The 10919-nt window shown below is 42.1% G+C and overlaps 1 protein-coding gene across 2 annotated transcripts; it reads right to left on the minus strand.

The window, feature by feature from the left end:
* Window positions 1–272: 272 nt before the first annotated feature.
* LOC116416131 lies at window positions 273–1136 on the minus strand. Of its 2 annotated transcripts, XM_031923150.1 has the most exons (3): window positions 851–1136; window positions 482–583; window positions 273–387 (listed from the first exon to the last, which is right to left on the minus strand). In XM_031923150.1, the coding sequence occupies exons 1-2, from the start codon at window positions 1109–1111 to the stop codon at window positions 497–499; spliced, it is 348 nt and encodes a 115-aa protein (XP_031779010.1). In that variant the 5' UTR covers window positions 1112–1136; the 3' UTR covers window positions 273–387; window positions 482–496. The 2 variants fall into 2 exon arrangements, 1 of the variants encoding a protein (XP_031779010.1); XR_004226657.1 differs by having other exon boundaries at window positions 482–1136.
* Window positions 1137–10919: the final 9783 nt, after the last annotated feature.

Raw genomic sequence — 10919 nt, forward strand, 5'->3', positions numbered from 1 at the left:
TCGTCTTTGCCTTGATGTGATAGTTGCTGTTCTGCTCTCGCTATGGTACGCTTCTGTATCGAATTAACTTTAAAACATAAATAAAAGAAAATCATTCGAAAAAAGCGTTCTCTATAAAATAACATCTTTATGTTTCAATACAAAATAGTTTATCAAGTAAAAAAATACGATCCGACTCATCGGATTGATCAGTTCTTCAAACTATCAACATCATTATTTGTATTCACCCTCAACATCTTCATCGTAACTATCTTCCTCTTCCTATCCTCCTCTTGCGTGCATTTGTCTTTTTCGTTGTTTGCAATATTTTGAAGGGTAGCATTAGCTTTCTCCCATACTTTTAGTAATCTTCTTTTGAAGTCGTAACCAATTGGTCTCTGTCGACGCCTACGTCGGCAATCGAAACGGAAAAGAAGTGGAAAATAAATAAAGGTAGATTAAAATTAGTTTGTCCAAGTGTTGCAAGTACGTGCTAACATACCTTGATTGAGACGTTCTAATATTTTGATGGAATTCCGAGTTCAAACAACCCATCGATGATAAGTTCCGATGATTTTTCCGATATGCACGATTTTCTGGGGTCCTGCAATCGCATTAAATGAATTAAATTTATTCTTCTTTGTGAACAAAAACTTGGCATATATAATGTTGGCTCATCAAATTCGTAGCTGAGACGCTGAAAACGCTAGGTTTCTTTGGTGGCTTTTCCACGGCAACCTCATTGAATATTTTTTCCACCGAACTGCCAATGTCCAAGAATGCCCTGGCTGCATACTTGACCTCGTAGAGCTTGTAGCCGTAAACTTTTTTCAAGAACTCCGTCAGGTAATTGTAAGCATTTTCGACGTACCAAATTTGTTGATCGATTTTGGCCAATCTGTCGGCTATCTGTATGAGGAACGGAAATTTCTCGAGGATCTGCTTCAAAGACACTTTGAGGCCGAGCCATGGCGGACTTCAGCTCTTCAGTGCCATCGTCGCTGTTGATACCTCGCTCCAGATACTCGACTACGTGTTCCGAAGTAGCGACGAGTTTTTCTCGAGTTAGAAGGCAGTTGGTCGCGGTGAAGGTCAGTAGGAGCGTGAGGCACAGGATGGCGTAGCGAGACATTGCTAAAGCTGGGCCGTTGCAAAAATTTGGGTTATTTCTTTTGGGAGTGTTTTTATATTTTGACGCGATATTTGAAATCAAAAAGCAATAAAGAACTTCTTATCTTCTACAAGGGAGTCGCAACGCGAAAAGTAATCAAAATTTATATTTGGCTGCAGCATGTTTCTTAGAATCACGAAATTCCGTGCTAGTAGTGAAAGTATTTTTAGCACTCGGATTCCCGTGCACGAAGAATTCGTAAAAACAACGTGCCGTAGCTATTAAAAATGAAAATAAAATATGCATTGGATTTACGCGCGTTCGACAAATATTCGAGAAATTTTTAATACTCAAGGCTACAATTCGAATCTCTGATGAACCGCGCCCTCCCGTCGAAAAAGCGCGATGTGTAACGACGTCTCAAAAGTGACCTGTCGCCGATAAATTCAAAATTTACGCTCCGATAAATTTTTCTAAACGAACCGCCTCGTACGAGCGCGAACCTTTCATTCAGTGTACAACAGTGAGCTCAAAACGCCAGTCGCCTCTAAAAAATCCTCCAGTCATAAAGAACCCAGCGGCATCACTCTATCTCGAAAAAAGAAAATGAAAAATTCTCTCACCGAGCCCGCGGTGTATAAACACGCATTCCGTCTCGTTGCGTTGCCTCTCACCCCGCGTGGCGGCGCGTAGAGGAATATCTCATCGGCCTCGCGCGTAATGACTGCACTGGATGAACAATCGGCCGGCAAAAGCTTTCGCCTCGGGAAAACCGCGAAATTACACGCGAAGCCCTCGTAAAATACATGCCGAAGCGTAAAGTGCGCGCGGGGGTCTCTCGTAAATTCGGCGTTTTCGACGCGGCCGAATTGACACGAGGCAAAGAGTGCGACTGGGAGAAAAAGAGAGAGCTGTGTGCTGACGTTGAAAATCGAGGATGGATCGATCACGCGCGACTGTGTATACCGATGTTACGCGCCCGTTGATGAAATTCTTGCGCCGCGAGTATTAAAAGACTTTCCGGGAAGAGGGACTGCGTCGTGGGTTGGCAGGATATTCGTTATTAAGTGCGACCTGGTATTGTTTGACGCTTTGGGGAAATAATTATGCCACTTTATGATGGCTCTTTCATAACAGCGGTTTAGTTATTGACAATTTGTTTGACTAAATTCGTCTATCGATGCGGAAACAACGACGAGTTTATGTCTCGTTAAACGAGGCTATTATGCACAATATTGAGATCCGGGTGTGATTTTCTACATTCCTACACGCATGGGCAAAGAGAATACGCATATGAGTCATTCTACGAGAAGTCGGACACTTTGCTGTCGAAAAATCGAAATCAATAGAGTTGCGAGCAATCTGAGATTCTGGCTTTTCAAGCATTTTTTCCGATTTTCAACCTATTTTACATTGCTCGCAAAATTTTGATAGGGACGCGCGGTCATTTTTTGATATGATAATGATTTTCATCCGCTGTCCGGAAAAAACAGTTCGCTGGGTCAGGTAATAAATTACCCGGGACGCAATAAAGGCTATTTTATGTGATTAGTAATTGGCTCGTATAACTTATTGTTGACATTTGGTTTGGAGGTGCTATTCGCATATTTTTTACATATTGCATGCCCAAGCGCATGTAAATTACTTGGTCTGGTGCGTGTAGCCTCGAATTTGCAAGGGCTCGATTTTTCGACCGTGAAGTGCCCGACTTCTGGTATAATGCCTCATATAATCGATACGCACTCGATGCAAAGCTTTCGCAGAGTAGCTCAACACGCGCTGCAAAAAAATCCGGCGAACGAAGCCAATTCCTCCGCGCGCATGCACACTGTACCGAGCCGCGCGGAGCCGCGACACGCGTGCGGAAATACCAACGCGCGGCGATGATCCGCGTGCAGGAGGTATAGCGCGCGCGCAGTTGCGTGCCGGCGCGCGACGCCGCTTGGAGCGAGGAATGCGATTATTACATAACTCGCAGTGGACATATTGCCGTCGCTGCGGAGCCGAGCACACAAGCTCTCTATCGGAATGCCTTCGATTTAGAGGCGAGCGCGGGGTTATTAGATGGCCGGCCCCGCTGCAGCAGTCGTTCTCGCGCCCCCTCCTCATCGCTCGCGTACTTTGGCTGCCTGCACGGCGACTCTCTCTCTCTCTCTCTCTCTCTCTCTCTCTCTCTCTCTCCCTCTCTCTAATTATACTCGTGAAATAATGCGACTCGCGCGCTACTCGATCCTATCTTGCGCTCTCGATACGGAATGACGCGCATCCCTCGGTGCGTGCAGTCCTTTGCGGCTGCTACTTTTATCCGCGTCGACTTTGAGAGAAAAAGGGTGAATCCTGATCTATATACAAAAATAATATGCAACGCGGCTGGTTCTGTTTTTATGCCGCTTCTCTCTGCAGTCAATACGCCCAACGCGCGCAGAACGAATCGAAAGCCCCATCAGCCGCGAGCAGGACTCCAATTTTCGCCTCGTTTTCTTTTTTCTCGGCAAACACCGCAGCGAGCTTCTCCATTCCTGCAGCATGATGTGCCAACTCTTTTTTCTTCTCGATCCGCAGCGAGCGATGCGCCTCGCCGCTATATTCGCGCAAATCCCATCGCGAGCTTTTTTGACATATCAGCAGGTCGGCCGACGTGTCAAGTCCAGCGCGTGCTTCACACACAGTCTGCGCTGGCTGTTGGGGCAAGACAATTTTGTATTTTCTAATTTGTCGCGTCGAAAGTTCGATCGCGCGGTACTTGTCGGCCACGATGATTAAAGTCCCGCTCCGCCGAAAATGAAACGCGCCGATAAAGCTATAGGATGCGCGCACGCAACGCGCGACTATCGGGAAATAGCGAAAAGAGGGTTGCAACGGATAGTTTCAGCGGTGTCGGATGCTCGTTTGGCTTACCGGTAATCTCTCTCTCTCTCTCTCTCTCTCTCTCTCTCTCTCTCTCTCTCTCTCTCTCTCTCTCTCTCTCTCTCTCTCTCTCTCTCTCTTGGCTGTATCAAAATTCGCGAACGCAAACCGGTTGTTTTCGACGCAGATAAATAAAGCAGCAACGCATTGTCGAGTATTTTCAGTTTATAAAAGTAAACGTGCGTTAATAAATGTATATAATGTGTTAATTGGGACGCAGTAGTGGCATCCGCTTATCATAACTTCTCATAGAGAGGCGCAAAAAGTATCTACTGCAAAATCTTCGGCTCCAGCCGTGCGATTTTTCTTATTTCCACGATTTTTCAGTCCAGCTGTGAAGCATAACACTTCTTCTCCCCGCAGGCTTCGGAGCGTCGGGCACAAAAGAAGACGTCAGCCGCGCGCCGGATTCGCCTGTCTTACTTCATTGCGGAACGATTGCTCGACTACTTTGTTTGCGCGCGCTTGGGCCATTTCTGCATTCCGCGCATTGTGCGCTACTCGCTTTTAACGCTGCTCCAACGGCGCGGCAACAGCAGGACCATCAACTCTCCTGACTTTTGACAGCCCGTTGTCACAAAGATTTTTGGGAGAAATTTTTTATGATCTTTATACTTCTTTAAAGTTCTATGAACTGAATATTTTTTGTGACTTTTCTGAGAAATCTAATATTGTTATAAGACCGCGCGCAGGCTCGGGATCGTAGAAAAAATTAATAAAGGTCCAAATCCACAAAATAGCAGACGACAATGTAACTATCTATCATTTTTGCAACGTTTGAAATTTATACATGCTTTTGCATTTAGACTTGGCAAACAACCTTAAATAGACTGTCAATATAAATAAACAAACACGGTAAAGTCGTGTACTTGTTGCCAGAGGTTATTACGAAACCATGCATCAGTATTCCAGTCTTATCATAACGACATATTTTATGGAAGATGTAAGTGGATGTTTATACCGTATTTATGCATGTTGACAAGTTTACATTTCTATAAAAAAATGTATTATATTATACAGTTTCAACAACCACCGTCAAAGCTCTCTTTCTTGGCAAACGAAAAATTGCATAATGGTAAATCCTTCACTATAAACTTAACGACATTCTACGATAGCTCTTGACCACATGCAAAAAACATTCTTCCCCCCGATACCTAAACAATTAATCTTGACGATGCCCGACAATCGCTTTCGAAACCTGCGGCGGCGCAAGGCGCGAGAAAAAAATCTAATTAGTCAGCCGCTCTTTTTACGCAACATTTTTTTCAAGAGATAGTTCCTCGAGTATCATAAATAAAAGTGCCTCCTCTCCTCGCCCGTTGTAATTATCGCCACTTGAGCCTCGCTACGCACACGTGTACATAATATACACGCAGCAGCGTACTCGAGACTCGTTTTTTCTCCTCTGCGCGGGTGTAAAAAATGTTCAAGCTCGTAGCGCTGCGTCTAAGGTCCGTTAAATTCTCAGCCCTGACTTGGTGTGCAATGAAACGCACTGCACGGAGTCACGTGATTAACATGAAGGATTATCAAGGGGGAAGAGCCAGTGCGAGGGGTGAAAGTGCACGACTGCGAGAGCGTAGGAATGAAAACGCGTTTTCCTTGCCTTTTGTTGCGTTGCCAAGGGTGTTATGAATCTCGAGTGTGATGGACGAAGAGAACGTGCGTCTGACGAGCTGGAGATGATGAAGAATTGAATAGCGTTAATTTGGACTTGATATTTCAAAAGGAAATTATAAAAATAATAGAAGTGTTTGTTATAAACACAGTTACAGAATCGTGTGACTATAAAATACTAGTCAAATGTTGCGAAATCAATTTTTTTTTTAATTCAACGTTCATAGAAACTTCGCCCTACATACCATATGAAACTATATACAGATGCGCGCAAGAATCGTAATGCCAACGAATTCGTCATCCTATATGTACAGAAAAAAATTAGACAGCTCTCAGTTTACGAAAGCTCGCGCACCGCGGCGAAAGTTGAGTGCCCGCAATGACGGCAAAAAAAGACGGTTCCCCCAACCTCTTTACATGCTACCGGTTTATTTTCAGCGAAACCCATCGATTATCAAAACAAGGGTCTCAAAGCAAACATGATATCTCTATAGCGCCGGGTCCAAATGAGTATCCCCTGGGTGATCTGGCGTGTGTGACACATGGTATATAGCTATAGATACTGGAACCTATGCAGCCATAGTGCAGTAAAACTGAACTGCCGTTAAGCGCGATTGTTAATTTAAAAATGTAATAAGTCGATTAAAAGGCACACAGTAGTCTCTAAAACTCGGATGAAAGAAACACCGAAATCTCAACACCTCGGCAAACAACCTTCACCCCCTTCCCTCGTCGTCATTAGAATCCAAAAAACTCGACGAACAAAAAAAGCTCAGCCTAAGTTCGCAGCCTTATTATGCTGCGCCACTGCTTTTCTTACATCTGCCTCTTCCCTCCTCCATATATAAGAAATTTCCTTGTCTTCCGGGGTTCGCCCTAGCCATCTCCACCATCTACACTGCAGCAGAGCAGCTCCTGTCTCAGCCTCTCGACACGCTTCATTTGTACAAACGCGAAGTACAGGGGTCGACAGCCTCTCCCTCTCTCTCTTTCTCTTTGTCAATGGCTTGGCGGAACCGTCGTCGTTATTCTGGACATATATATACACTTGGCGCGCTGTATGCTCTGTAGTTCATTATGCCGAGCGTCGAACTCTGGAGGATTTCTTCTGCTCGCGCGTTACTTAATTGCTCATTTTCGCCCTTCGTTGAATTTTCGGCACTAGGTTTTTGGGGAACCCATCGCGTGGAGAAACTGTGAGGAGACAAATTAATAGAAAGAAACAAATTAGAAGCTTCTGCTTAAAAGTCTCAATTTAATTTGAAATATTTTCAGGCTTTTATGACCTTGTACTAACTTTATCTGTGCAAAAAATCTTTCTGAATCCGTAAATCTGTCCTTATTCGCATAAATAACTAGCAACTTCTTTTTAATTTGAATGAAATGTCTTATTATTACAGCAGATTGCAAAATATTTTTAATAATTTGTCGACAATACAGTATTACATCAAATTAGCCAGGAATTTCACAATGGATCGTAATAGCGATCGGCGCGCGCATTAGTGCATTAAAATCCCCTTAAAATTTAAATAACGATGTCAGTTCGCACGTCTCGCGCGTAATTAGTGAACCTGATGATATTTATTATTATACACAATATACAACGCAAAACGTTCTATATATAAAGCACATATACGAGGACACTCGGATATCTACGAAAGCTTGCGCATCGCAAAAAGACGAGACAACAATAAAAAAAAGGTAAAAGCTCGTCGGAGCAACCTTCCATGTACAGATTTGGAGTAGATAAACTATGTCAGTTCTGGCCCACCTGGGGAGGGGGGTGGGTATTATTATACACAATATACAACGCAAAACGTTCTATATATAAAGCACATATACGAGGACACTCGGATATCTACGAAAGCTTGCGCATCGCAAAAAGACGAGACAACAATAAAAAAAAAGGTAAAAGCTCGTCGGAGCAACCTTCCATGTACAGATTTGGAGTAGATAAACTATGTCAGTTCTGGCCCACCTGGGGAGGGGGGTGGGGTGTAATGGTTTATAGCATGTCAGTTCTGGCCCACCTGGGGGCGAAATGGTACATGGCGTGTGAGTTCTGGCGCAAGCGGTAAGAGAGCGGTGAGAGAGCGGTCGATAACGTCATCAATGCTGGCGTTGTCGATCGCGAGATCCCCAATTGATGCAGCGTCTCGGTGCTGGCGGTGACGTCAACGGCCCGATATTACCTTCTGCTGGTGATACCGACGGCTTGCTGCCCTACGGATATGTCTCCATAGCAGCGAGAGTCAATTTTAAACGTATGGCTTTACCGCGCAACTTATCGTTTCCGCTGGCGAATGTTTTGAGAATCTTTTATCTAACTTATAAACAAAATTCGCATAGTGACTATAGAACGATGATCATGGGGACGCATTCCGGGCTGTTCTCTCGTACAGCAAAGGTCACATGCATTCAAGAGTTGTATTATTATTTATAATTTATTAATATTTTAGTCGCTTTGAGTAAATATAAAACTTTATTTATATATATATACTTTCAATTAAAATTTTTTATTTGTAAAATCTAAAGCGAAAATCTAGTGCTAAATCTTAATAGTATTTGATAAGGACCAATTTTTCTAGCTGCAGTTTCAAAATCAGATTCATGATAAGGTTCAATTGTATCATCATCAAAACTGTCATTAGAACTTTCATTTTTGACCATTTCATCCTTAACCTCTTTCTTTATTGCTCTACTACGTTTAGATACTTCAGATTTTTCAACTGTCTTAACTAGTTTCTCGAGAGGATCAACAATAGGTTTAAAAGTTTCTGCTATTGACTGTTCAAATTTATCTTTTCCAAATTTCAACAGACTATACTTGCGTTTTACAGCATTTTGCGCTTTCACAAGCTGATGAAGTATATTCTTTTGTCTCCGAATATCAGCCATGTTGATACTTTAACAGTCAAAAATAGACTAATGAATGTCGACTAAGTGTGTCTTATATTTATAGCAAAAGTGTCAAAACCCTTTCGATATCTACCATTGTTAATAGCACTATCTTTGTCAATCAGTAAGAATCCATGTTTGTCATTCATCCAACATTTTGAGCATAATTCTCGAAATTGCGAATACGACATGCCCGAGTTGACATGATCGTTGTATAAGTGTTTGAGATTCATTTCATCTTGTCGGAAAACTACCAAGAGATTGATGTTATCTCTTACAAGATGTTTCGGAACTTGTGCATAAGACTGACATAGATAGAAACAATCGACTTTCTTATGTCTCCCCATAGTATGCTCTAACATTGTTTTGTTTTTCGCAAGTTTTTCGTTTTTCGAAGTGCATTATTAGGAGCTATGACATAATCGTTCTTACTGAATGCAAAGTATTGTATAACATTCAATGGTTCGAGAAGATCTTTTAAAAAATTGTACTTGGACTGATTGAGTGATTTAGAGTAGACGTAAACATTTTCAAACCTTACTCCATTAGGATGTGTTATCAGAGCTCGCAAACTGTTGGTTTTACCACAATTTGATGGTACACAAAATACTGCTCGAATACTATCTGGAAGTAAATCACCATGTCGTTTATTTTTCTTCTCCGGCTCTGCAATAGTATCAAAGTTTACTACCGGAAGCTTAACAGACTGTTTCTTGAACATGTTTGTATAGAAAAGTCTGCATTACAACTGTTGTGAGACTATAAATAGAGCTGGTATTTATACTCTCGATATTAGTTGTTGTTTAACCTTTAAAGTGAAATGATTGTTTACAAACGTCGAGGACAAGGTCTTGTTAATCGATTGATCAATAATCTTCCAATTGAACTTCATCTATCAGGTTATCAATACTGTGGACCAGGTACTAAACTCACTAAACGATTAGCTCGTGGCGATCCAGGTATTAATCCCCTAGACGTAGCCTGCAAGGAACACGATATAGTCTATTCTCAGAATCGAGAAAACATTGAAGCTAGGAACGCTGCTGATAGAGTCCTTGCCCATAAAGCTTGGCAAAGAGTTGTCTCGAAAGATTCGGCGGTTAAGAAAAAAGCAGCCGCTTTTGCTGTTACAAGTGCCATGAAGTTAAAGTCTAAATTTGGAATGGGTGTTCCATTTAAGAATATAGTAAAAGCTGCATCGAAATCAATCGTTCCCAGCAAATGTGCTCGTAAAGTCATTCTATCAGCATTAAAAGGAGCTCGAAAAGCAGTCAAAGAGGCTTGTGGTAAACGAAACATTGGTATTCCTCGTATACTTCCAGTTCCATCGAAAGTAGGAGGCTTCTTACCATTCCTTATACCTATATTCGCTGGTTTAAGTGCGACTGGTGCTATCGCAGGAGGAGCTGCTGGAATAGCGAAAGCTGTTAACGATGCTAAATCAGAAAAACAGGCTCTTGAAGAAAGTCAGAGGCATAATAGAAAAATGGAAGATATAGCTCTTGGTAAAGGTCTCTATCTTAGTTAATTTTCGCGACACTTAGTTAATTTTCGCGGTGAAGTAATAACAGTGAGATTACATCTGAAGCAAGTATAATGGGCATCGTTTACGGTCGCGGGTATATAAGGAATCGAAAATGTCGAAAAGTCATCAGTCCTCCGCGAACGTTAAGAACGCTAACACGGCAAAACATTCAGTTTCTAAATAGCCTCGGCTTAAAAGTTGGTGGTAAATAACGTGTATATTCTTCTGCTGTCAAAATGGAAGAAATTCTAAATATACAGTCACCCGTGACATTCGATGAGTCAATATCTCATTATGAGATTCATGCTCATCAACCTTACAACGTTTCATCTTACAATAATAGTGATGAAATTCGTATCTCGGTGCAACATCAAAACTTGTATCTTTTGCCGTCAGCTAGTTCGCTTCATGTATGTGGTAGGCTAACCAAAGCTGATGGTACTCTCATGAAAAATACAAAGTTGGTAAAAAACGCCGTCTGCCATATGTTTGAAGAAATACGATATGAGATAAATGCTATAGACATCGATAAATGTAAAAATGTCGGATTAACTACTCTCATGAAAGGTTGGGTATCGATTAATCCCAGTCAAAGTCTAATCATACAAAATGCCGGCTGGCTCGATGTTGAGGAGAAAGAGAATTTGATGAATAGTGAAGGATACTTTGATATTATGATCCTAGGCTTTACTGAAGATTGTCGCAAGGTAGTCGTTAACGTGAAGCATGAACTCATTCTCACTAGATCGAGAAATGTCGACCTAAGAAGGTCGCAACTGCAACTACTGCAGCAGAGTACGAGAATTTCAAGATTGAGTTGATGAAAGTTGAGTGGCTCATGCCATATGTAGTATTATATAATCAGCATAAAATGCGGATGCT

The sequence above is a fragment of the Nasonia vitripennis genome, chromosome 2, assembly GCF_009193385.2.
Source record: "Nasonia vitripennis strain AsymCx chromosome 2, Nvit_psr_1.1, whole genome shotgun sequence".
NCBI lineage: Eukaryota > Metazoa > Arthropoda > Insecta > Hymenoptera > Pteromalidae > Nasonia > Nasonia vitripennis.